The sequence below is a fragment of the Cyrtonyx montezumae genome, unplaced genomic scaffold, assembly GCF_038088225.1.
Source record: "Cyrtonyx montezumae isolate F1298 unplaced genomic scaffold, pur_monq_1.0 scaffold_2, whole genome shotgun sequence".
Classification (NCBI taxonomy): domain Eukaryota; kingdom Metazoa; phylum Chordata; class Aves; order Galliformes; family Odontophoridae; genus Cyrtonyx; species Cyrtonyx montezumae.
Genome location: NW_027071936.1, coordinates 30337879 through 30365188, shown reverse-complemented (window position 1 = coordinate 30365188; position 27310 = coordinate 30337879). Strand labels below are relative to the sequence as shown.

The 27310-nt window shown below is 39.3% G+C and overlaps 1 protein-coding gene across 1 annotated transcript; it reads left to right on the top strand.

The window, feature by feature from the left end:
* The first annotated feature begins 268 nt into the window (after window positions 1-268).
* Window positions 269-26874, top strand: UBA6 (ubiquitin like modifier activating enzyme 6). Its single transcript, XM_065736760.1, has 32 exons — window positions 269-327; window positions 672-766; window positions 1584-1612; window positions 2428-2522; window positions 3014-3125; window positions 3732-3812; window positions 4375-4497; window positions 5504-5627; window positions 6836-6939; window positions 7705-7767; window positions 8212-8288; window positions 8942-9008; window positions 9411-9554; window positions 10089-10156; window positions 10434-10512; window positions 12322-12402; window positions 12772-12849; window positions 13765-13946; window positions 14605-14710; window positions 15880-15969; window positions 16075-16155; window positions 16726-16854; window positions 17800-17851; window positions 17948-18011; window positions 18630-18699; window positions 19810-19881; window positions 20488-20605; window positions 21111-21304; window positions 22455-22582; window positions 23296-23383; window positions 23735-23829; window positions 26206-26874. The coding sequence occupies exons 1-32, from the start codon at window positions 287-289 to the stop codon at window positions 26339-26341; spliced, it is 3066 nt and encodes a 1021-aa protein (XP_065592832.1). The 5' UTR covers window positions 269-286; the 3' UTR covers window positions 26342-26874.
* The last annotated feature ends 436 nt before the right edge of the window (window positions 26875-27310 follow it).

Here is a 27310-nt window from a genome sequence, read left to right as displayed (position 1 = left end):
TTCACACATTTTCTTGTCAACCTGTCCTGTGGCAGAGCTTCTTCATCATCCTAGTGCTTACTGGTGTAACTAAAAACTGAGAAGGTCTTAACAGTGCCCATTACTCTGTTCTTAAAACTGTTTTCAACTGTTTGATTTCTCAGTTAAATGTATTCACATCCTAGTGTGACTTTTTTTGCAGTTTTTCAGCAGGGTAACTGGAAGTAGCAGGGAAGATGGCAAACTGAAATTTAACTATTTTCTTTATTCTGTAACCAGGTGAAGTGCAAATCAGTCGCATTACGTCATGGCAGCGGACTCTATGGAAATCGATGATGCTTTGTATAGGTAAGAGTATCTGATTTGTAAGTGTTGCTCTTGACGTTTCAGTACCTCTTAGATCTACACGCATTAATGTGAAAGACAGGGCTTGAAAATGGTACCTGCTGCCTGTTAGTCAAACTATGCCTACTTGTGTTGCTCCCTCCTTCAGTTTGAAAGTGGAAGGGAGAGGCATCTAGCCTGTCAAAATGTGTCCACTTCCTGTAAAGTTTCTTAAGCTGTCACTACTGATGCCCGTTCATCTGTAGAAGGTAGTACTGCAGATTATAAGCTGACTAGGTGGAAAGGAAGTATTTAGCTTACTCTTGATTTTATTTGTCTTGTTTTACTTTGAATTTATCTTTCTGTAGTCGGCAGAGGTATGTTCTTGGAGACACGGCAATGCAGAAGATGGCTCAGTCCCATGTGTTCCTGAGTGGTGTAGGTGGTCTTGGTGTGGAGATTGGTAAGTTTGGGTGTCATTTATGTAAGCAGCCACAAGTGTACATAAACATACTGTCTCAGCTTGCTTCTAAAGCTTTTTTTAGATGTAGTAAGTATGTCTGAAGTATCTGGGTGAATGTGCGTTCAAGATGCCCAAGTAGCATAGATGAAAAGATCCTGGGCTTCTGTCTGAAAAAGCTTTCCAGTAGAACAGGATTCTAAATTGTATTGGAAAATGTGCTCCTTGTCCAGGTAACTTTGCCCAGAATCTCATGTTGTGGGTGAAAATTGAAAGTGAATAATCTTGATTATTCCTTCAGATTTCATTATCAGTAAACCTAATATAGGAACAGATGTAGACTGGATTATTGCTGTGTAGGAAATGGGGATATGAGGGGGAAGAGGAACAGATTTGATGAAAACTGTATGATTGCCACAGTGCAAGAGACCCCCATAACCATTTTGTTTACTCTACAAAAGACAGCTCAGACAAGTATTGTCCATTTGTGGGCTATTACCCTTTCAGTTGCCTCTAATGGAACTCTGTGCTGAATGCCAGAACGTGTACGTGAGGTTTTGCAGTTTATTGTCATTGGTATCTCTATAATCACATTTGTGGGATGCACAGCTGATGAATGACAAACGTAGAGAGTCTTTTTAACCTCACTCTTGTTGTTCTGCTTTCAGTGGTGGTGTAGAGTGCTTAAACTAAACATAAAAGAAAACAAACCCTTAAGCTGTGAAGTTCTTAGGAATGGCATACTGTTGCTGTCCACACACATAACTTTTCACTTAGAGCTTTGTGAGATATCTGTAACAGCCTTTTTTTTTTTTTTCAGCCAAAAATATAATTCTGGCTGGTGTAAAGGTATGTAAAGCAGTTCTGTTCTTGGGTGAGCAGGAGGGAAAGGGACAGCGCCACTAAGCTAGCTAATCATAAGTTTCTGTAATGGCCTTTCTGTGGGAAGACTGCAAAACATTTGAGGACCTGGCTATATAAACTTTTAATAGACTGAATGTTGCAGTGGTATGATGTGAGTCTCAATTGACTGTGAAACCTGAGGTTTTGTGCCGTCTTAGCTCTTCGCTAAAATCATTCTGAATTCATAAGTCATTTAAAATATTTCAGACAGCTGCTAATCAGGTCTTGAATGCTTTTGTGTAAAGCCACCGCTCATAAATGGTGAGTGGTATGAATGCAAAAGCCAGCCTCTTCAAATCGTTGTCCTACTCTGTCACAATCCATATGTATAGAATCTGAAATGGTTGCACGTTTTAATCTGACAACTACTTTTGTGTTAATTTTATGAGATAAGCCTTTTAACACTGTTTCTTCCAATCACTAAAAAATTGTAATAATTTTGGGAGCTTGTTCAATTACAGATTTCAGTTTTGCATTTTAATTGCAGTGTGGCAGAAACCATCCTCAGTATTTTAATGTTCTCATCTCTGCAAGCTGGGAGAGAAAAGTTTAATGGAATTTGTCTTCTGGATCCATTCCTCTCTCTCAGACAGTAAGAGCTGTCTTGGTGAAGAGGTTGGAGGAGCTCGTTCCTACATACATTACGGCCAGACCTTCTCTGGTGCTGGTCTTTACAGCATTTTGTATGAGACTTAACCCATCCTTTTGTGTGGTAATGCTATCTATGCTTCATCCAGTTGATGATTTTAATTCTTTCTTAGGCCCTTACAGTTCATGACACCAAGCAGTGCACAAAATGGGATTTAGGGATCAACTTCTTCATCCACGAAGATGATGTAATCAGTCAAAGGAACAGGTTGGTCAAGTTTTTGGGGTGAAGGAGGGCTGAACTGTGATATAAGCAATATAAGCAACAAGCAGAACTAGCAGTTCGGTGTCCCAGAGTGCTTGTTAACCCCTGCCTTTGGAGTTGCTAGCTTTGAGTACAGTGTCCAGGTGTCACGGAAAGTGTTGGTGGGGCTGGAATCCTCTCAAAGTCGAATATCTCACTTCTTAAGACAAATTTATTAGCAAGGGCCAGGATACATTTCTTTCTTAAACTTTCTCATCCACCTTTGCAAGACTAGAAAATGGCCGTGACATCAGAACGTCAGTATGTTCTACTGTCTCTTGGATACAGCTCTTCTCAGACTTGCTAGGAATTTAAATATGAAGAAATAAGTTTCTGATGGTCACCAGGACACTTTCTGGGAGCTCTTGTAGGGCATGTGTAGTATGAAGTTCAATTTACAAAGTGCAGTTTCATAAATGCTTAAAAGCAATTTAAACATGTTGCTGTTCTTTTAGGGCTGAGGCCACTCTTCATCACATTGCAGAACTTAATCCATATGTCCACGTAGCAGCATCGACTGTGCCACTAGATGGAAGCACAGATCTGTCCTTCCTAAAGCAGTATCAGGTATGTCACTTCAACAGAGCAAACAACTTGATTTTTTTTTACTACAGGTAAATGAAATGGAAACAAACTTACGAGTACACTCTGAGATGATGGAAGGATGAGTTTGGACTACTTAAATGATTCTGCTTGTATTTTCAAGTCTGAAAGAGTTTCTGTTCCTAGCACTTGACATCAATTATGGAATTTTCTGCAACAATAAGTAGTTACTTCAGGCTTGAGAAATAACGTTTTTCTTATTTACAAAATAAAACTGCGACTTTTTTGGTTACATTACAGTATGTTCTACGTTTATTTTGTGTTGTATTCTATGCAGCAGAAGCACATTCTGTTTAATTAGGTTTTTTAGTGTGTGTGTGTGTGTGTACCTAATTAGCAAAATGTAATTTTGCTAATTCTTGTAACTTCCAACAACTGGAAGTGGTAACCCACCTGTTCTAACCTAATGAGAAAGTTTGACTTGAGACTCCTTTCTCTGTGAAGTTAGGGGAAGAGGAAAGGAGTGTTAGAGGTTCAGGACTCCTGAGTAACTTACTGTTACTACTTTTTCCATCCTTAAAGCATTGATTGTTTTTAGTGTCTTAGCTTTATTTGTATTCTTGCTCACAGTGTGTCATATTGACTGAAGTAAGCTTGTCACTGCAGAAGAAGATTAATGGCTTCTGTCACGCTCAGCAGCCACCCATTAAGGTAATAGAAAAATTAAACAGGTGATTAATCCACACAGTGAGTGTTCTGCAACATGTTCTTTCTCAGAAATTGAGAAAGCATGTTGTGAGGTATATAATTTTCTGTGGATACCATATTGATGGAGCAGTGTGATTTTGGGGAGTTTGCTGCTACTGTTCTGTTTGTTTGATGTTATGTGGGTAACCATAGGTTTGTTCTTTAGAGAGAAATTAAAAAAAAAAGGGAAGAAGAAGTGGTAAGGGAATAGTTGTCACCATTAGCCCATAACTCATGTTGAGAGAGAACAGGGAGAGGCTAAATGTGACAGTAGTAGAAATGGCAGTACTGTGCTGCTTATCGCTGTGACTCCAGTTCTTTGCAGTGCAGAGGTTCTGAAATGCTAATGAGTTTTCCAGGTCACTCTTTAATACTGTGTGGTGTAGTGAGTGCCCTGGGTGTTTGTGACAGATTTTCACCAGAGCAGAACTTCCATGTGCTGCCTTTGGACAAGGTTGCTTGTGAGAATTCATTCTTTTGGCATAAGATGATCAGAGATGCTCACGATTCTTGCTTTGTCTTGTAGTTCATCAGTGCAGATGTGTATGGAATATGTTCACGTCTGTTTTGTGACTTTGGTGATGAATTTGAAGTGCTGGATACAACAGGAGAGGAGCCAAAGGAAATCTTCATTTCAAATATAACACAAGTAAGGGATAGATGTAATTTTGCTAGCATAACTTCGCTGTGTTATAAGTCACTACTGGCTACGTGGCCAACAGTGTGTTCCAATTTATTAGCTTGCGAAGGAATTGAAAACAGCATAGCAGAGGGAAACCAAGCTCCGTGTTTGTAATATCTTCATCAAAACCTGTCACTGATAAGTGCTAATACCACAGAGCGTGCTGATGCCTCCTGGATGTTACTTAAAATCATCATAATATGCAGGCTTTTTAAGAGAAAGATAGAAGATGTGGAGAGAAGAGGGTGTAGCCTTTGTGTGGAAATACGTTAAGACTTTAGAAGTCCTGAATTACTCTCAAAATAAGCCACTTTTTAATGAGAAACTGCAGAACATATAGGGGGGGTCTACTGGGATGATGAAGGAGATTGAGAGTCTCCTTTGAGAAGGCATACATTTAGTCATTTTAGCCTCTGAAAGCAAAGGTGATGAAGAGATGTTACTGCTAACACTTCCATTGGAAAATATTAGAGCGGATATCCAGTTGATATTTTATGATGTAAACATGTTCAGCTTCTCTCAATTCTGTTTGAAAGTTCTGACTGGAATGTTGTTCATCTACTAGCAGTCTCTGTCATGTCCTCACTTATAACAGTATCAAACTAGAAGGGGCTGTATAATGAATTGTATTTGACCTGAAGCTCATGGTGTAACCATTTGATAGCCGGTCCTTTGCCTGACTTGATTGTTCTCATTAATTACATAAGCCACAGAGAGTTACATATTGCAGCTTGTTCTGGTTGCATGCCGCAGTGGGTAGTATTTTCATTTCTCTTTCTTACAGTTCATAATCTGTCATTTGAGTTTAGTTGCACCTTCTTTCCACTCTCTGGAGTGGAAAAATTGTCATGGATTATCCCTAGGTATAGCAGAACTGAGGTGCAGGAGTCTCAGTAACTGCAGTTTCAGTAGACAAAAAAAACTTTTTGATAATGTGACATCTTCTCTTTGCTAACTTTGCTTTTCCTTTCAGTCAAATCCTGGCATTGTCACTTGCCTTGAAAATCATCCACACAGGCTTGAAACGGGGCAGTTCTTAACCTTTCGGGAAGTTAATGGCATGTCATGTTTAAACGGATCCACGCACCAAATAACAGGTAAAGTGTTGCTGATTGGTTTGCATTTTGTGTCTTGGACTTCTGTGATTTCTTTTTGAGCTCACTCTACTGTTAGTTGTTATAGCTGGAAGAGTGCTGTGCTGTCAGATTTGCAGTAAGCTCACAAGAAAAATTATCTTCTGATACGGAGGTCTTCCTCATGTTGTCTTAATTGCTTTTCTGTTTAGTAAACCTTTTCTAAATTCATCCTGCTGTTTAAGCAGCAGTAGAACCTCCCAGCTTGTGGAAGGTAGTTGGCAGCCTCTGAGGTTACTGACACAGCTGTAGTTTTTCTTTGTTCTTGAGAATTGTGTAAATCCTGTGCTTCTGTCAGTGCTTTGGACTGCATTAACATTGCTGTGTATGTCACTATTTGCCTTGTATCTCTCAACACTTAAATTATTATACAAGGAACTACATCACTATCACTCTGTTTCTTCAAAGCATGCTTTTGAAGCAGTTCTCATGAATTGCAGTTTGCCCTGCTTTTGTCTTCAGTGTGGAGGTCTTTAGGTGTACTACTCAGTTCCCTGTGGCTGCTGGGGAATCATCTAATTGAGGAGAGTGGGGAGGAGGGAGAACAGATGTAGGAGTCTTTCAGTTGTTTTTAATTACTTTGTGGTCTGAGATGTAAACCCTCCCTTTGAGGGGTTGTTGAGCCTGTTTTCTCTGGACTCATTTGTTTAACCAACTCTGGTGCTATATTGAGTTCTTTCCTATTAATAATGACCCGGTTTCTGGCTTCAGTCTTCATGTCCCATGGATTATCAAAATGTTTTGGTCATATTCCTTTTTCTGAGTAATGCTTGAGGTGGTCTGAGAGGAAAGATTTGATTTGCTTTGGCAGCTGGAGCTTGTTTCTTGATTGCTTGTTGTTCTAGTCGCTGTGCACAGTCCAAATAAAACTGAGAGTGATTTCATTTTTGTTACAGATCTGTGGTCATCAGAATTCTAACTAAAACTACTGCTACTCTAAAAGGCTTATTTTCTAATATATCATGTGAGACTAATACTTTGGCCCAGAACTTGGCAGAGAGGGACAATCCCATTAGTTAGGAGAGTCAGCTGTGTATATGATTTCAAAGCAAGGTTGCATGCTAAAAAATTAGACCATAAAAGGCATTGGGGTGTAAAAATCCTGCTTTGTCATGTGTAGAATTGTAGCACGTGTTGTTTGTCACTGCCACCGTGTTCTTTCCTCTTTTCAGTGGTGTCACCGTACTCCTTCAGCATTGGCGATACATCAGACATGGAACCTTACTTGCATGGTGGCATAGCTGTCCAAGTGAAGACACCCAAGATGTTTTACTTTGTAAGTGTGTTTGACAAAACTAGGTTCTTTGTTAATAGTGTGAGCACTGAAGACAGAGTTCAGGGGATTGATTACACATGATTTGTGTTTACATTTAACTTGGTAAGGATGATGATAAATCAGAGAATAAGAAATATTTTAAATTCAAAGTTAACAGCTAGCATAGGGAAAAAATATGTGGGGGCAGCCCATTCCCATACAGCAGAGAGCTCATAAAAGCCTACAAATATATGGTTTCTTGGCAGCCTTCTGAAAAAAAGTGAGAGTTGGGTGAGTTTGTGTAAAGGAGATTGCAAGCTATGTGGTGCTGTGTGCCATTTTGGGCCCACTGAAAGTTGAACCTGGCTGCACTTAAATGTCCTGCGAAGGAGCTGGAAGTGAAGACCAGCTGCAGCTGATATGTGAACGCCCAGCTCAGGAGCTGTATCCTATCTCTGCAGAGCAGTGGCTTTCTCTTCTAGATGAGTTGGAAAGATCTGCATGCACACTAGTTGCTTGTAGAATATCCAATAGGTGACCTCAGAACAGTTGGAGAAATGGGTCTGGCCACTGTGATGTCAAATATCCATTACACTTCTGACTGACAAAGCTTTCAGTTTTATTTTATGCATCTTTCCTGGTAGTAGTTATGAAGAGAATAGCATAAATGCTAGGAAGAAAAGATATACTCTTCCTGAAGAGACTGAGAAGTGAATAGTTTTCTCAGGTAGCAGTAACTGTAGTGTTCTTAAGTGACTGTTACTTTAATGAACTCTGTTTTTCCAGGAACGGTTGGAGAAGCAACTAACAAATCCGCTGTGCCTAGTTGTGGATTTTATCAAGCCTGAGGTAATTAATGTATGGGGATTCCTGTGTCAGGGTTTTAACCTTAAAACTACATAGAATGTCTGCAGTTCTATATATATAGCAATAAACATTTCTAACCTCTACTGTTTTTAAAAGTGAGTTTAGTGTGTGAAATAGGAGTAGGGCATCAGGTTGAGTGCTGAAACAGAACGAGCATTGTGGGTTAGATTTCTGGAGAGACTTATTAATTGCACAAACTGTATTGCAAATTCATAGCTCAGCTATCTACAACAATCTGCTGTTGATTTATATCATATTTGTATCAATAACTCTTCAATGGATGGCAGTATACATTTTTAAAAGGAAGCAATGTTTATTTTAACTCCGCTTAAACGTTTTTGGAGCTGATCAGTTGATATACACAGTTGCTTTTATCTCCTTCAATTTGAGTATGTAATGCATCAGCAACTGTTACTGTCTTAACAGGCACCTTTGCAAATCCATGTTGCCATGCTCGCATTGAACCACTTCGAGGAGAGCTTTGGTCGCGTACCGAACATCGGGTAATGCAGCAATCTTGTGTTTGCTAAACCTTGAAACAGGCAGATCTCTGCTCTGGCTTGATGTGCAGCAGGGTTTCTTGTCTGTCTGGTACTTAAATGACTTAGAAATTAGAAGCTGAAATCTAGATGAAAAATGTTACCTAATACCTGTCTAGGTTTGTATCAGGGCTTTCCCAGTGTAGCAATGGCACATTCTGGGCCTAGCTAGACAGAAAATCCACACTTCTGAAGGCAGTTCTTCTCTGTTCCAGTTTCTTCACATTGAGAGGTTAAATGGGGAAATGGTTCAGTGATTCCTGAATCGTCTGGCAGTTCATGGATTAAAAAAAAAACAACACAAAAACTCCAAACATAGGAAAGCTGTGTTTTCATTAGTAGTTATTTGTTTCAGTTGTAATTTGTGTCCATACTTCTGAGTCCAATGAGATGAAACTACTTACAAAATGTAAATCACCTAACTTGCATGTGGGCTTCTCCACTGAGACTCTTATTCTTGAGCTATCCTTAACATTTAAAGAGCTTCTTTTATGCACACTGTTGACAATGCTAATTTCCAAAATCTTCCTACTGTATCCAGTGATTCTCAAGATTGTGTTCTTAGAAGGACACGAGAATATTTAAATAACCACTGTTGTTTTCACCCTGATTTCTAGATGCCATCAAGATGCTGAGGAAATGCTGAAAATAGCTATGTCTATAACTGAAACACTGGAAAACAAAGTGAGTAGCAGATGAGTATCGTGAGTTGTTTCTAATGCACTGAGTTGTCTAAAGTTGTCGTGCTTTAGTTTTTGACCCTTGTTCTGGTCTTTGTATGTAACTTCAGATGAATTTGGTGATTTTCTGAAGGCCAAGCAAGAAGTTATTGTGGTGTACCAGCACTGCTCCAACCACACGATTGCTTAAAATGAAAGTTGAATCCACATGGCTGTGTGCATCCAGATTTTAGATAGCTGCACATTAGAAAATCAGGATATGTAGTGGATCTGCCTTTGCTGGAAACTTTTTTTTAGTCAGAGTGAGGTGGTTTTGTTTTTACTGTAGATCAATAGTTTGTGATGCTGTTAAGTGCTAATTTGATGAGTTGAAAGGGTATGTACATTGTTTTGTTCTATTTTTAAGCCTCAGGTAAATGCAGATATAGTGAAGTGGCTGTCCAGAACTGCCCAGGGATTCCTAGCTCCTCTGGCAGCAGCAGTGGGTGGTGTTGCTAGTCAGGAAGTCCTGAAAGCAGTGACAGGAAAATTTTCTCCACTGCAGCAATGGGTAAGGCTTTTTTCCTTCTGTACCTTTATTTTGACAGTGATGTAATGAGTGTATGATTGCATTGCAAGTGTTAAAAGCTTCCCTAATTGGGGGGGGGGGGGGGGGCAAGATTTGAAACTGAACTTAGTTAAAATGTGGTGGTTTTGTGGATACTATCAAAGAGCAGGCAATTTTAGTTAAAACTTTTCTGTTCGGGATTCAGACATCATATGCAGTGTGATATTGCCAAATGCCATCTTAAGCTACTGTGTGTAAGAGCAGTGCTTTCTGGACTCACAGGACAAATGTCAGAATAGAGGTAAAAGTATCATGGTCCAATGCAAAGGATTGCACAGTCCTCTGATTACAACATCACAGTCCAAGTGAGAAGGTTGTGGCTCAGGTTTCAGTGACTTCAAGCATTATTTTCATGTCTGTGGAAAGTGCATGGTGAGCTATAATGAATTTTCTGTTTGAGGTTGTGTGTTTAAATGCTTAAGATTTTTAAGCTGTGAATGTTTTTCCCAGTTCTTAATTTATTTTTTGTTTTTACAGTTGTATATAGATATGTTAGACATCGTTGCACCTCTAGAAAAGATGGGCTCTGAAGAATTTCTTCCACGGTAAATATAAATACAATCTGCTTTTTTATGTGCTTTGCTCAAGTGGGCATAGGTGTATTTCAAAGTTAGCTTAGTGCTGCTTTCTGGAGGTGGAGAGCATTGGGCTTAAGTGTGTCCTATTTGAGAATGGGAGGAATAGAGATTATAAGGGGACTCAGTCTGTTTACTAGCATCAAAGCAGAATTTCATAGTGATGAAGCTCCCATGGTAAAAATAAAAAATAAAAAAATAAAAAACAACTTGCTACTCTTTGTTTTTGTTTCCTGCCTCTCTTTAGGGGAGATAGGTATGATGCCTTGAGGGCTTGTATTGGAGAATCTCTGTGCCAGAAGCTGCGTGATCTGAATGTTTTCTTGGTGAGTACAACTGTCACTTAGAGTTTTTGCAAATACCCTGCTAGCACAACTGACATCACCTGTCTTGAATATAAGAAGTCAGACTTAATTATGTATGTAACAGCAGAATAAGTGGTCAAATTTTTGTCATAAACATCCATACAATATACAAGTTGTAAGCTGCGTGGCACATAGTGTTCTGTGCAGTGCTTGACGTCTGGAGCTAGCCTCACTGCTGAGAGTTCACTTGAGTCTTGAAAATCTCTAAGGACAAAGATTGCACATTGTCTCTGGACACCTTGTTTTGATGCCTATTTAATCTTAGAGAGGGAAGTAATTCTTTTTGCCAAGTCAGAACTCTATCACAATTTTTGTCAATTATCTCTAATTCTTCTGCCGTATGCTTCTGAAAATAAACAGGCTTTGACTTGACAGGAACCTTTTCCTAGAAATCAGCCACTAATATGTCCACTTCTAACTTTCTTTTCCCCAGATTACAAAAGTATATGGATCCATCATCTTCATAGGGCAGGTGTTCCAGCCCCCTAATTGGACTTACCTAATGTTTTTTTATTGTTTGAGAGCCCAAAACTGAATATTCTATATATGGTCTAGTGGCTGATGAGGAAAAGAAACTATCAATTCTTCAATCTCATGGCTGTACTCTTTTTTTTAATATTGCACAGTATGAAGTTTGACTTAATTACCAATTGGACATGCTGTTGCCTCACGTGTAGTTTACTGTCCACCAAGAACTCATCTCAGCAACACTGCCTGTATAGGCCGTGCTGTACCTACAGGTGCTCCCGCTGCAGGAGTCTGTGCTTATCTCTGTTGAATTTCATGACGTTCTGGTAGCCTGCTCAGGGCCTTTGGATGGTTGTTCTGCTCTCAGGCATACTAGCTGGTCTCCTCCAATGCCACTGTGATATCTATTATGTTTTAGCCTGCCAAATGTATGTACCCACCATTGTCAACCTTAATGTCCAAGTTTGGATGCAAGGGTACTGTGGGAGTCCACATCAGATGCCTTGCAAAAATCCATGTGTGACATAGCACTTTTCCTCCTCCACACGTCTGGTCACTGTCATAGAATGCAGTCAGCTTGTCACTTAACGTTTTACCACTAATAATCCGTGTTGACTGTTCTTTATCTCTTATCTGTTGTATGCTGAAAAGCACTTCTAAAGAGGGCTTGCTCAATGATAGCTCGTGGTACCAAAATAAGACTGATAAGGCTGCAGTTTCCCATGCTTATTAAATCCATATTCAAGCATATCTGCCTTTCTCCAGTCACTGGGCACAGTCTCTGACCTCTACAGACTTTCAAAGATTGTAGAGAACAGCTTGCAGTTACATCAGCCTGCTCTCTGGGGTGTCTATGAATACGTCCTGTGTCAATGCTGCAGTGTTCATTTTTTCAAGTTGTCCCTTATTTGATGCTTTGTGGCGTTTGTTTCCTTTTCCAAGCCCTGCTTCTAGGCACAAAAGCCTGGCAAACTTTCAGACAAAACCAACGCAAAGAAGTCAGCTCAGCATCTGCTCTCACATCTTCAGTGCTCAGCAGCATGCTCACATTTTCCTTATTTTCTTTATTTTACTGCTGATAAAGTAATAGAAACTGTTCTTTTTACCTGTGATATCCTCTGCTGGATCCAGCTCTTTTGTATTTTTAAGTAATGGGTTCAGAAATGTTGTCTCTGGTTGTATTTATCTATTACCTGTTTAAGTAAATCGTGACACTCTACAGGAGATTTCTGCATTGTCTGTGTTACTTTTACTTATCAATTTCACTTGCAAAGACTTCTCTAAAAATTTCATTCTTTTCAGGTTGGCTGTGGAGCAATAGGCTGTGAAATGCTAAAAAACTTGGCACTTCTTGGTGTTGGTACTGGGAAGGATAAAGGGTTGGTAAGTCACATTCATCTGTTAATTTCCCTTTGCTTATGTAAAAGTAATGCAATGAGGAAGAGTTAAATACTTAGGCTGTTTAAAAAGTGTTAAGTCAAAGCCTTGTTTCTGGTCAGTCTCAGCGCAGAGACAAATGGCGTCAGCATGTAGTGGCTTTGTGCAGTTTGGGGCTGGACACACTTGGAGTGGCCTTACTGTATTTTGATTTTTAAAGGAAAATGTTATGAGTGTGGGCAGAGCTATGGGCCATAGTGAGTAACAGGAGGAGTGCTTTGTTTTTGCTTATTTTTGTACAGATTGCTTCAATAGTATCTCTTAGTGCTACACTTAAATAAACTTCAGCTATTGCTTTTGCCCCTTCTGACTTAGGTTACAATTACAGATCCAGACTTGATAGAGAAATCCAACCTGAACAGACAGTTTCTTTTTCGACCTCATCACATACAGGTAGGCTTTTATGTACAATAAAGTTCTGTTTCACTGCCCTGTGTCCCCGCTGAGAGCTCAACCTGTATGTGAACGTATGGATCTGTGTCCAGGGAAGAGCTGTAATGAAGTCCAGTATATTTTAAAATGCTAACTATGCAATGTTGGTGTGCTGCTTATCACTGGCATCAGCTGAGTGAACTTAATTGGTCTGATCTTTGTTTGTATTGGTGTCTTTGAAATCTCTCAAATGTGCATAGAAAGAATCAGATTACAAATGCCATTGTGCATTAGAAGCTACCATAAATTAACATGCCTGAATTGCCTATTATACTGTTGAATTTCAGGGAGAATAAATTAAACAGCAGTAGAAGTTTTCTTGAGCTACTACCACTAATAATGTAATTTGACTTAAGTGTTAGCTAGATGCTATGGTTTGTATTCATTTAGTCATTATTGTATGTATTGTATTCATTTAGTTCATTTATTAGGTAAGCTGAGAGTTCTATTCCAGTTCGGCTTTTGAAACTGGTTTTGTGTGGAATACCTAGCAGTAGTGAGATTATTCTTAAATGCTTGGTATCTGTGCTGCGTAGTCAAAGTAACAGGAATGATTTTACCCTCTCAAAGTCGTGAACTGTGCCTTTATTAACAGTGCTTTGAGAGCATGAGAGGCGGTACGCTGCAGCTGTTTCAGTTACTGGATACGTTTATGCTGTACCATTTATACACTACTTTAAATAAAAAACAAAGTCAGCCTAAGATAAATATTTGTGAAGGAGATACATGATAATAATTCTAATTGTATATTTTGCGTACTAGTATTTTCATCCAAGTTAATTGTTGTCTGAAAAAGCAATGAAAGCAATATTTTTGTGACTGTGTGTTCTTTATCAGAACATTGATGATAGATGTGTGTATACGTATGTATTTCAGAAACCTAAAAGCTATACTGCAGCAGAAGCAACTCTGAACATCAATCCTTGCTTAAAAATTGACTCATACATTAATAAAGTTTGTCCAGCTACTGAAAACACTTACAGCGATGAATTCTACACCAGGCAAGATGTGATTGTGACTGCTTTGGACAATGTGGAAGCAAGGAGATATATTGATAGGTAGGTGTACTCTGCCTTTCTATTTTTAATCTTCCTGAAATGCAACTGCTTAAAAGATTTGATAGTGTTTCACTCAGATTTATTCTACTCCTTTGACAAGGTTGCTGGTTGGAAGGAAAGAAGGGATTTTTATTGAGGATGGAAACAGCAGGCTCTGAGCAACGTGATGTAGTTGTAGGTGTCCCTGTTCATTGCAAGGGGGTTGGACTAGATGAGCTTAAACACTCCCTTCCATCTCAAATGATTCTATTAAGAAAAAATAATAATTAAAAAAACACCTCACCTCTGCTGTTGTATATCTGGTGCTCTTCACATGGTAGAGATTTTCTGACTAACTTGGAGATAAATAGCTGTCAGGGTCTGCTGGAGACAGAGAACTATGTGGCAGTCTTCAGATTGAGTTACTTACATGTGGGAATATGTACTTAAATATCAGTGTAAACATCCCTGCTTATGGAAGTGAATTGTAGAATGGCTCTGGTTTATGGTGTCTTGATCTAACTTGAAGTAACTATTTAACCTGTTCTTTTCTTGAGTTTAGTTCAAGCTTTCCACTGTCCTGAAAGGTTCTAGTGACAATTTGAGTTATGCTCTGGTAATGTCTGCAGAGCAGGTGTAGAGATTAGTCTGTATGATGATCTGTGTCTTTCTATATCAGTCGTTGTGTAGCAAACCTGCGTCCTCTGATAGACTCTGGAACCATGGGAACAAAAGGACACACAGAAGTCGTTGTGCCTCATCTGACAGAGTCATACAATAGTCACGTAAGTCGTTTGACTATCAATTTCTGTAGATAGTCCAGTGGTACACTGTGATTCTTTAATTGTTTATGTGTCTGTCTAGAATAAGTGGCCTATTTCAGTTGTTCAGATTCGGTCCTGTTAGGAAGTAATTATTTCCTTGGTTTCAAAAGAAAATCTCCATGAGATTAGCTGGTGATTACATTTAGGCCAATAACGAAAAGCTCTGTAAATGATGGAAGAAACCCTATCCCCTCTTTTGAACAGGTACTTAAGTTCAGGGTGGAGAAAATTCTGTAGTGTAACTCTCATTCTTGAAGCAATGCCTTGGACAAATACGAGTTTATTCGAAAAAGATCTGGAATACCATGGAAGGCCAAAAAAGGACTTCCTTTTTGCACTACTTAAGTGTTTGACTATAACAACTGTGTGTTGTTGTCCTGAATTAGAGGCAGCCTATCCTCTCTATAGTCAGAAAGTGACTACTTAATAGAGCTTCGGGAAAAAAAAAGTCATAATTCTGAAGGTTTTCAAGAAACTGACTCTATATTTTTCCCCCTCAAAGCTCCCTTCTGAGAATGCAAGCTGATTTCGTGCTTGTGGTTTTCTTTCTTCGAGCTGTTTTCTGCCTGTTCATTCTGTTCTTGGTGATTACCATCTCCGCAACTGGGCAGGAGAAATGCCAGCCTCGGTAGTTGGCATTAGTCTGCGTGTTTCTGCAGAGATGCTTATCAGTTCTTTATAAATGGGGAAGGAAGGAGGAAACTACCCTCAAACTCTTGCAGTTTTCCACAACTGAAGTTCCAATGAAAGTTGTGCCATTTGTTGTGTAGCACTGATGTTGGCAATCCTTACAGCTTTATTGTAGTTGATGGAAAAAGGAAATGTTTCTGGCTTTGAGAGACAGGGTGGTTTTCACCTTGCAAGTGTCTGTGAATGTGAGCTGCACGCCTTGGATCAGTTGGCTGGTAATCAGTTCTGCTGTTTGTGCATTGGTTTTAGTTCTTGTGTTGTTCAGATTCTGTTTCATAAAACAAGATTTGTTTGTTGCTTTGTTTAGGCATAAGTAAGATAAATAAGTATCTTGTAATAGTGGCATTGGAAGCTTGCAGAGTCTTCAAGTTCTTGGTCCTGTGATGAGTAATAAACTTTAATAATAGTCTGCCTTTACACACAACTTCCCTTAAATATAGCGGGATCCACCAGAAGAAGAAATTCCTTTTTGCACCTTGAAGTCTTTCCCAGCTGCCATCGAACATACGATACAGTGGGCAAGAGATAAGGTAAAGAAATAAATTCACAGGCTTTTGAAATAACTGTGTATTTGAAAAGGTGAGATATTTGTGGTACTTATTGTTAAATGCCATTTTGTTCTTTTTATTTTCTAGTTTGAAAGTTTATTTTCTCACAAGCCTTCGTTGTTTAACAAATTTTGGCAAACCTATCCATCTGCAGAAGAAGTTTTACAGGTAGGAGAATGTTGCCAGGATAAAATGAAGAGTTTGAACTAATGCTTTAAGGATTTTGTTTCCATTTATGTTAAGTTTGATTTGGTTTGTTTTCTGACTATGTTCAGTTTTTCTGAAGACTTATTTGGCCAAGTCATGTGGTGGTCTTTCGTAGGATCTTTCTGCTGTCTAGTGAGAGCTGAAGTCTCACGTCTGTGTTTCTCCAGCTCAGGGATTCTGTACAATACAGAAATTAGAAACTGAGGGGTTGTTAGCAAGAACAGTGAATATCATACAGATGTGCAGTCAGATGGGAAAAAGCGAAGGGAAGATGTACTTTTGAGTGAACTTGTCTACCTAATAGATCAGTTTTCAGGACTTACTTGTTTTTGTCTATAATGGCTAATGGTCATTAGGACTAGGTGGAAGTAGAGCAAGTAAACCTGTGGAAAACCCAGAGGGAAGGGGTCACACGAAGGCTAATGTTCACAAAGTGACCTTCTGTTCCTCTTCATTTGCAACTTAGTAAGTTCATACTTGCTGTTTGGCTGTTTTGTGACTGATCTTATTTGTTTTAATATTTGTTTCAAGAGAATAAAATCAGGGGAGAGTTTAGAAGGCTGCTTTCATGTTATTAAAACACTCAGCAGAAGACCTCGAAATTGGACTCAGTGTGTGGAACTAGCAAGAGTAAAGTTTGAGAAGTACTTTAGCCACAAGGTAAGTAGCTAGGATGTGGAAATGGAGCTGCTCTGGACTGATAGGGACATGGTATCCCTAATAAATATTTTTCCAAGTCTTTGCTTATACCTCTTCATTAATAGCAAGCTTTGCTTGAAACCTAAAACTACTGCATCCCTACCTCTCTTTGCCACAGAGTTTTTTGGGGTGTTTTTTTTTTTTTTGACTGCTCAATTTAGGGTTCTCTGTGCACTTTTCTTGGCATTTTTCCCAGTTGATTAGGTATGCTGTTTTTCCAGAACAGCAGGATTATCTGACATCTTTAATAAAAGTACATTGCCTTTCTTTATCTCCCTCTAAATTTTGTTTTACTTAACTCTTCAAATTTTTATCTGTGATTTTTCTTAAAGCTGTCACTGAAAGGTTGACTGAAATATGGGCCTGTCATACTTCAGGTCGTATCCACAGTGTTTCTTCAAGTGTGTTTGTGGGAGGATGGGGGAATTCTTTAGTAAAGTGATTATCATACTATATAGTAGTAAACGTTATCATATCTGTGTTGTGATGACAATTACTAGATGTTGAAAATGTTGCTTTCCCAGTTACAAATTTATATGCCAGAGCCCTTTGGCTGTGGTAAGGCTGGGGAAGCACTCTGCTTATTATATTTAGTATTTTGCTTGGACCTGGGACAGGTGAGGTCCTACCTACCATCTCACAAGTGGGTGACATGGTGACATTGTTGTCTACATCCCATGAATGAGTGAATGTCACTCTGTCTATACGTGGTTGTGTCTTTAAGCTCTCTTTCTTGATACAGGGTATCTTAGATGTTTTTCTTACCTGTTTAAATGACTTGTGGTATATAGTGGAGTGCCTTAAAAGATGTTTAAATATTTCATGTTATTACTAAAAAGGAAATTTTGATGCTGTGAGGTTGCATCAATCTGACAATTACTGAAACCACTCCATCTTCTCTTGTAGGCTCTTCAGCTTCTTCATTCGTTTCCCCTTGATACACGATTAAAAGATGGAAGTAAGTACAAACACCTCCTTGTGCCTCCTGTGAATTCATGGCACGTGCCGTGTGTTGCTGTTCTAGGACTTCATCTTAAGTGTGTCTTCTAACCAGGTTTGTTCTGGCAGTCACCAAAGAGGCCACCTTTCCCAGTGAAGTTTGATTTTAACGATCCTTTGTAAGTATCGCTCAGCATTTTAGAATACCCTGTGTAGCTCACCCTATAGTAGGGCAGTGGCATTATAGCTCTACAAATTGGACTGGTATTTGAAGGGACTAGTGCAGGGTTTTGTGCTGTGGCAAGCTGGGTGAACCATCGTAAACTTTCACTGCAGGTAATTTAACTCTCACTGATGTGAGATCAGAGAGTGCGATGGGAAATTCTGACAATATCTAGCATGAAAAGGCTTAGAACAATTCATTCATTTACTGTGTGACTAAAGAATTACTCCCTGTTCTTAGTATGGCTGAAAATTGAGACCATTGTAAGTGTCAGTATTTTTGAAGTGAAGATTTTTATTCTCGCGTTGATGTTGTGTAAGATTTTGTAGTTGCTCTCTTGACTGCAGTGGTTAAGAAAATACAGTTAGAATTAAATAACTTCACACTCATAAAATACCACTTAATTTTGGGGAAGACTTCTGAGAACCTCAGAATCTCTATTTTAGACGATGTGCTCTGAAGGTTAGGAGTTGTTTCTTTGTGTATATTTGCAAGATTGCTTTGAATGTGATTGCAAATTTGCATGTGGGTACTTAAAACTTAACAAAAAATTACAAACTGTATTCCTCTTCAGGCACTATGATTTCATTGTGAGCGCAGCGAAACTCTTTGCTACAGTGTACTGTGTTCCTTTCACAGAACAGGTAATCAGTACTGCAGTAGTATTCAATTTCATAACTTGAATTTATACTCATTCAATTCTGATCCAGCATCCAGTTGCTTAATTAAAGTGATTCTTTGTGTCCTTCAGCACTGGTTATCTGGCAGCATAATCATGATCTGAATTACAAACCAGAGAAATGCATGAGCAGTGGATTAGATATTTTCACTAAGCTCTGAAGTCTTAAGTCCTTATTTTGATGGACCATTTCCTATATAATACAGGAACTGCACTGAAAGATATTTTTAAGGCATTTTTAAAGTATTTTACGAATCTTGTTCATTGGTCATCTTAGTTATTTTTTACTACTTACAGCCTCTTTGTTGCTTATCCTTTGTTTTTCATGTTAGCCTTTGTCTTCTTGCAAGTTGTGCATTAACATTTTGCTTCCTATGTCTTGAACTAAAGTATGGTGCATGAGTAATGCTCCCTTATGTGCAATTAGGAGACCCTGAACACAGCTGTGCATCCAGGTGCTGTGCAGTAACCCTGATGCCAGGCCAGTCTGACTTGCTGTGCATCGCAGAGCAGAATTCCCAGGAATGCAAAATTACCCTACCATTTGTGCTGCAAACAGCAAAAATCAAAAGATAACAAGTATTTATGCTGCCTCGTAGTATCCCAGTTTTCTTCAGTACCCTCTGAATGAAACACGGCATGCACATTTTAAATGATGTTTAAATGATATTCTGGGTTTTTTTTAAAGCTTGGGCATAACATTTTGATACCTATTTTGACGTGCATCCCTATCAGCGCAGCTACCTTGCTGTGTTTCATGCATATCTTACGTTTTGTGCAAATATGTTTTTGCCTCTTTGTATCAGTACAGCTATGGGAAGAATCTTATGTCCCAGGGGAATAAATTTTGCTCAGTTAGCTAAGTGCTGGGCACTTTGTTCCTCTGCAGGTCTTATGCTTTGTGAACCTCATCTGAAGTTTCAGTGATGATGTTTCAGCGAAACACCACTGTCTGCTTCTAGGGGAATTTTTTGGATTTGATATTCTTTGAACTGTTCCTGCACGTGAAGTCTGTTTGTAGAGGGCTTTTTCTGTTGATGTAAATTGAAATTGTTTTTCTTCAAAACCACAATAGGATTTGTCAGAGGAAACAATTCTGAAGATAACTTCAGCTGTGAAGGTACCTGAGTTCAGACCTTCAAACAAAGTAAGTATGATTTTAAGTTCCAAGAAAACACAGTCCACACACAGTGTTGCTCATCTCCCACTGTTCTGTGCTTTAATGCTGATCTGAAATAAACATGAATGAAAATGCATTTTGGGGAAAGGAGTATGGAGACATACAGGACTGCGTCAGCTTGACAGATCTAGAGTGCCTGTGCACTGGATGGTAAATGCAGGGCAGGTCTTGGGGGGGGCTTGTGCAAATGACTTGTAGCCTTTTCAATACACATGTGATTCTAAGTCAACAAGGTTTTTAAGTTTATACAAGCCTACATTTATTTAATAAAAGTACTAAAATGTGGCTCATGAGCAACTTCAAAGCAAAGAGTAAACCTGTTATTTTTCTCTAGGTAGTTTTATGAGTGTATCTTTTATGTTTAAGTGTTAACTTCAAAATAGCTGAAGTGTTATTGTGCAGGGGCTAGCATTTGTTATCTGTGATTTTTGAGAGATAACATTTCCCAGGGCAGTTTCATGTTTTCTTGCCCAGCGTTATACACGTTTTGTTTCATGAGACAGACATTCAAGAGACAACTTGTTTTGTACAAAGTACATGTATTTTTTTCTTGTAAATGCTACATACTTGCAGGTTGTACAAACTGATGAAACTGCAAGAAAACCAGATCATATTCCAGTCAGCAGTGAGGATGAAAGAAATGCTATTTTCCAGCTGGAGAAGTCTATACTGTCCAATGAAGCTTTGCAAAGTGAGTAGTGCTTACTAGCTTTGTACCTTAGTAACGTCTTGCAATTGCAGTGCATTCAGGTCTTGGGATAAAGCAGTTGCTTAATTCTATAAGAAGTAGGCAGCTAATTACTAAGGCTTTCTGAAGTACTGTGCAGGTAGTTGTCCTTACAAACCTGAAAGTTTGCACAAATTCTCACAGGAGGAGATCTGTATGAGTAGAGTTTAAAAGAAACATCCACTAGACCATTCAGAATTTCTTCCTGATGTTGAAAGGAAAACAGTGTTCTGGACCTCTTGATAATTCTTTTGCTGCTCATTTCTAACAATAGCCATGGCAGGTGCTGGTATGGGAATTTCCCTTTCTAGCATGGAAAAGCAAATACAGTTAACAAGTTGAGTACCAGAATTCCAGTATTTCCAGAATATGAAAAAATATCTGTTCTAGTTGCCTGTAACTAAAGCTTAGGGCACTTTCAGTTTTCTAATAATCATTTTTGCTCTTTTTTTTTTTCACCCATGTACAGATGACTTACAAATGAAGCCCATTTCCTTTGAGAAAGATGATGATAGTAACGGGCACATAGATTTCATAACAGCAGCATCAAACTTGCGAGCCAAGATGTACAACATTGAACCAGCAGACAGATTCAAAACAAAGCGCATTGCTGGCAAGATTATTCCTGCAATTGCAACAGCTACTGCTGCAGTTTCAGGGTTGGTGAGTATCCTTCTAAACAATATCAAAAACAATATTTCTTGGAGTTAGTATTCCTTGCCTAAAACCAATGCCGTCTGGATATTCATTAGCACTGTACTGACAGAGCCTCATTTAAGAAGGGGGCTTAAAAATCATTAGGGATCACAATGATATATTCATTCTATAATGATAATTACACGTCTAGTATGTCATAGATGCTTGCATCTCAAACTTACATTTTGGTGTGTTTTAACCTGGCGAAGCAGGAAGCTGAGCACCACACACCCATTTGCACATTCCCCTGCAGTGGGATGGCTGGGTGAGTTAGGGAGAAAAAAAGTAGAGTTGATAAGCTGAGGTAAGAATTGAGTAAGAATGGGAAGTGATGTACAGTATTTCTCACCACACACCTAATTACCACCTGCCAATCAGTGCTCAGCTGGCCTCTGAAGAATTCCCCTTTGTTTTATTGTTCAGCGTGACACCGTATAGTATGAAATATCCCTTTAACCAGTTTGGGTTAGCTGTCCTGGTTTTGTTCATTCCCATCAACTTGTGCACCCCCAGCTCCTCATTGGCAGGGTGGTACAAGGGGCTGAAATGTCCTTGCCTAAGCATAGGTGCTGCTTAGCAACAGTTCAAACTTTGGTGTCTGCACTATTTTCCTCCTAAACTCAAACAACAGCAGTGCACTAGCTGCTAGATATATATCCCAAAACTGGGATATATTCTTTAGTTCTTCTTTTGTAGCAATACAAAAGATCAGTCTGGTTTTAGTTGTAGTCAACCTTAGTGCTTTCCTTTCTGATTCACTGTCCAGAAAGAGGAGTTGAGCATTTTGCTTTTTCTGCAATTAATACCAACCTCCATCAGAGTGCCAGTGTCAAGAGTAGAAAGGATCTGTTCTGTAATAGTTCACATCCATGCACCTCAACAGAACCACATACTTTGTTGGGAGAGTCTTGAATTGAAAAAATTCAGAGGAGTTCCTGCATAAGAAATGTTTCTGAACAGTGTAAGTAATGGCAACTTAGTTGGTTTCTGTGGCAGTATTGTTTTCACGTGTGGTTGAATCTCTGTGGGTTGTACAAAGGCTGATTGTCACATTAATGTTGATGATACAAAACCCGTGTTTGGTCTCATGGAAACCTGTGATTCATGTTTGCTGCAGGTTACACTGGAACTCATCAAAGTTGTGGGTGGCTACCCAGTTGATGCATACAAGAACTGTTTCCTGAACCTAGCTATTCCTATAATGGTCTTTACAGAAACTGCTAAAGTAAGAAGAACTGAGATCAGGTAGGAAGATGATGTTGGAAGGCTAATATTCTGGAAGCGTGCTATTTCTCACTTAAAACAAATGCAAGATATGTACAGTTATTAATTCACAATCAGATTAAGACTGCACGTGCGCGTGTAACAGAAATATGGTGGTATCAAAGTGCACATGCAGATCTGGTTAAACGCTATGGCTGTTCAGGGTGGAAGGCTGGTCCCTCAGTGCTTGCTGTTGAGCTCCGTTAGCCGCTGACGGTGTAACTGAAATTCTCAGTTCTGCCAAGGATGTCCCGTAATGCGTTGCTCAAGAGCTCCTTGTTTGGAGATACAGCTCAGACACCGTTCTGTCCTAATTTTAACAGTAGTGGTTTAGGAGGGGTTAGTTTTGTTTTCAGTGGAAGCTGTTGGTAGCTAGGCTCTAAAAGACTAGACAAGTGTGTTGCCTGGTTATTAATAAACATCCTGTGTGCGGACTGGAACATGTGGTCAGCACAAAACCTATTTTTCAGCAGGTATGAGAACAGTAAATTCATTCCCCAGTATGGTGTTTACTTGGAGTTAAGTTTTGTCTTGTGCTAAGGCTAGTGAGAGAGCTGGGGAAATGGCAGCAGGGAGGGAAGAGATTGAGATAAAACAGCAAATCATGGGAAGAGAGAGCAATTCTGTGATGTTTAAAGGAAATACCCAAGTTCACATTCTAAAGTAACCAAGAATCATTCTTTCTTCTAAAACAGAAATGGGATATCATTTACCATCTGGGACAGGTGGACAGTTTATGGAAAGGAGGATTTTACTCTGTTGGACTTCATAAATGCTGTCAGAGTAAGATATCTATTGCACTGGGTTAATGCAAAATGAGAATAAAGCATTGTCTTGTTTGGGGTTATTGGTTTTTTGCATTTTTGTCAAATTATTATTTAGAACAGGATAATTCTAGAAAGAATTTATATCAATGGAAAGTTGAATCTAAGTAAAACACATCCCATCCTATTTTCCAATTTTTTCATTCATTTCTTCAAATGTCTATTATCAAAACTTACATCAGTGTCCATGCATTAGCACATTTTCTTGCTGAGATAATGGTTTTCAGTAATTAGATGTAGTATGAACATCAGTTGTATCTGTTGATCTGTGCAGTCATTGCAGTCCTTTAATGTGTTTTGTGAATTCCAGGAGAAATATGGAATTGAACCAACTATGGTTGTACAGGGAGTCAAAATGCTGTATGTTCCTGTGATGCCAGGTCACATTAAAAGATTAAAGCTGACGTGAGTATAACTGGAAAATGGAACTAGATGTGTGAATGCACCTGCAAATTGTGTTGACTAGTGTATCACAAGAATGTGGGTCTGACAGCAGTGTTTTCTCCCCAAGCAGTTGCTAATCATTTGTATTTGGGGTCTGGAAGAGGATCACTGGGGGGGGAGGGGAGAAGGTAAATAAACTTGTGTTGAGGACAGGAGATTTGTGTAATGCTGCTCCAACTGATGAATGCCAGAATGAGAAACCAAAGAAGTCTGACAGTAAATTTTTGGGGAAATAGTATGCTTTGGTTTTAGCTGAACGAGATAAACTGATGCTTCTTAATCAGGCTTAAAACTAATGGTGTATAGGTGACATGGTGATACTTATCAATTTACTTCAGAAAGCAGGAGAGGACTTTTGGGAAGGAATTAATGTGTTGATTGCAGATTGAGATTTATGGTGGTTGGTCAAGTTTGTGGTAATTCCTTGAGATTGTAGCTTGCTTCAGCCCTTTGTTAACAGAAGTTTGCAAGGCTTTGCAGTGATGCTTCCTGCTAAGAAGTCAGGGCACATCAAACTGGAAATTTGAGAGGATATGAGGGGCAGGATGTTATTTTTGGATTGCTTTTGCAAAAGGGTAGCTAGATTTAACTCAACATGCCTTATATGTTGATTGAACTTTGCTAGCTCAATTTTTGCCCATCGTAGCTCTTCTGGAGTGTGTGCTGGTCAGTGCTCACAGGCATTGCTACACTAAGTAGTTGCATTGATCACTTGTTTGTTAGTCAGCTACTTGAGAGAAAGTAGTATATGTGTGTGCAAGAAGTTTTCATTGAAGGGGAGAAGAGTCCTAAGTTGGTGCTACCTCGAGAGTGCCTGGCATACAGCCTACTTATTTTCCTTCTAATATGGCTGTGATTTTGATTGAGTGGAGTGTGTAATAAAGTCGAAGGTATGGTTTGAAGCTTCGTTTGGTCTGAATGTTAATAAATTCTTTTAACCTCCAGGCATTATTTAAACTTTCTGTGGAGTTACAGCTTTTTTGGGAGTGCTGTTACAAAGAATCCCAAAAGCTTTCTAAGATGTATACAGCAAACTATGGTCTTGTTTGTGTGTTGTTTTTTGTTGTTTTTTTAAGATGCCTAAAATCTTTTTCTTGCGTGTCTTATCCCTAGAAATGTTTGAGGTAAGGTTGGATGGGGCTTGAAGCAACTTGAGCTAATGAAAGATGTCCTTACCATGTGAGGAGTGGTTGGCTTAGGTGTCTTTTTAAGGTCCTTTTCAACTGAAATCGTCCTCTGATTCTGTAATATGACAACAAATGCTGCTTAGACCATCTTCATTTCAGAATTTCAGCTGTGACTGGTAGCGTGCTCCTTAGGATCAGATTTTAGAGGCATAGTTATCACCTTGCTCTGTAACTTGAGATTTCCTCATGCAAATATATGTGACGTTAATACCTCTGCTAAGAAGAGGCTAATGCTTTGTGTTCTTGCAAGAGAATGAGTAGTTCAGGGAGAGCAGCTTTCTGCCCAGCATCCTAAAGCGTAGCAAGAAGTACATCTTTCTCTTGTGTCCTATGAGGAATAAAAATGAATGTGTTCCTTAAGCGTGCTGCTGTTTGAGCTGGCCTCATGAGCTAGTACTCTAAGGGAGCAAGGAAATAGTTGAGATATCTAAAGATAGTTAACGAAAGTGAGATTGATTCAAGTATTTATTGTGCAACTTCATAGCACTAGCTGTGTATCTTTTGAGGCTTATGTTGCAGTAATGAGATTACAGAGAGCAAAGAGGGGAAGCAGTGCTGAAGCACGTCTTACTTACCTAGTCTGAACTTGCTTTGTGGTCACTGAAGGTGATGTCCTAGATGCTGGCTGCCTTTCCCCCCTCATAGCTATTCATCTTCAGAATTCAAGGGCTTGAAAACTCTTAATTTCAGCAGAATCGCTTTCCGTGAGAACTGTGCATCTGATGTTTGCGTTGGAGTGGGTCTCCCTAATCAAGTGCTGAAAGCTGCCATTGTTGGTAGACGAAGAGTTTGAGCTTGCTTCTGACCAAAATTCTGTACAGAAAGCTAATTTTGTCTTGTTTCTCCATGGGATGTCAAAGAGAAATCACATGGGTGAGGAATCCCACCTGAAACTGCACGTTTTCTGTTGTCAGTTGTACCGTGCCCTTGTTAGTGAGCAGTGTAGCTCACAGAAGGCTGAAAAGTTTGTCAGAAGTAGTAGAATGCCATTTACTGTAGCTGAAAGGGAGGAACAACTTTTGTGTCGACATTAAAAGAAGGCTCATGCTCTGTTACTGTGGTTTCTGGTGGTGAAATTAATCCTTTTTTGGCTCTGAATTCACACTGCAATTCCTTCTTTTATCTCAAACAGTTCTTCATTTTGTTGTAGGATGCAAAAGCTTGTGAAGCCATCAGCTGACAAAAAGTACGTGGACTTGACAGTATCATTTGCTCCAGAGACTGATGGTGATGAAGACTTGCCAGGGCCACCGGTGAGATACTACTTCATTCAGGAAGACAATTGATGGTAGAGATACAGGAGTCACTCCAGGACCATTTCTTTTGAAAGGAGTGTGCTATTTGTCAGCTATTAAAGATGGTACTATATTTCTTTTTTTTTTGTGAAGCCTTAATTAAAACAAATGATGAAAGTAGTGGCTTTACGCTGAAGACAAACTGGATTTGTTTCATCTGTTCCCATTATCTTTAAACTAGTTTGCTCAAAGGAGGATTGGTCACTCCACAAGATGGAATGTCCAGTACAGTCTTTACCTTAAAGACAAGATTTGTGTTCATTTGTGGGGAGCTGAAGAAAGCAAGAAGAGTGGTGAACCTGATGAATTGTCCCTGTGTGTATAAATTGAGCACTGCTCAGAGAAGAGTGCAAAAACTGGGGCAGTGACTATCTCATGATACTCCTGGTGTTCTAAGAACACGTCAAATCCGTTTCATGTGTTACTTTGTTCTCAAGTGAGAATTTCGGTCTTGGCATCTACACAAGAGATAATCCATCCAAAATGTTTCAACATCCACATAAAAGCAAATGCATTTTTCTGTTTTGTTGGTGGTGCTCTCTGGTGGTGCCCTCTTCTGAACTGTAAGTGATGCTGCGTGTTAGAGCAGCTACCTTTGGTCAGTGTCCACGTGGGAGCTTAGGTAGGCAGGTCTTGAACAGGTGTAAATTGTCATAGCCTCCCTGAAGTCAAGACAGCTGGAATTGTTCATTATCTGCACTAAGACTGTTCCTTGGGGAAAACTGCAATATGGGGAAGTGGAACCCTGTTGGAGAGCTGACACTTTCGACAATAAAATTTTGTCTTCAAGAAAGAGAAAATAGTCAGTGTGGTTAAGCCTTTCTGCCCTTAGCGAATTAAGAGTACTGTAGCAGGAAATGACTTTGAAAGGAGGCGAAGGCAAACAGCCCTGGATAATTGTCACAGCAAGTGCTGTTTCCTCAGTTGCTCCTTCTGGTACCATTTCTTTATAGTGAATGG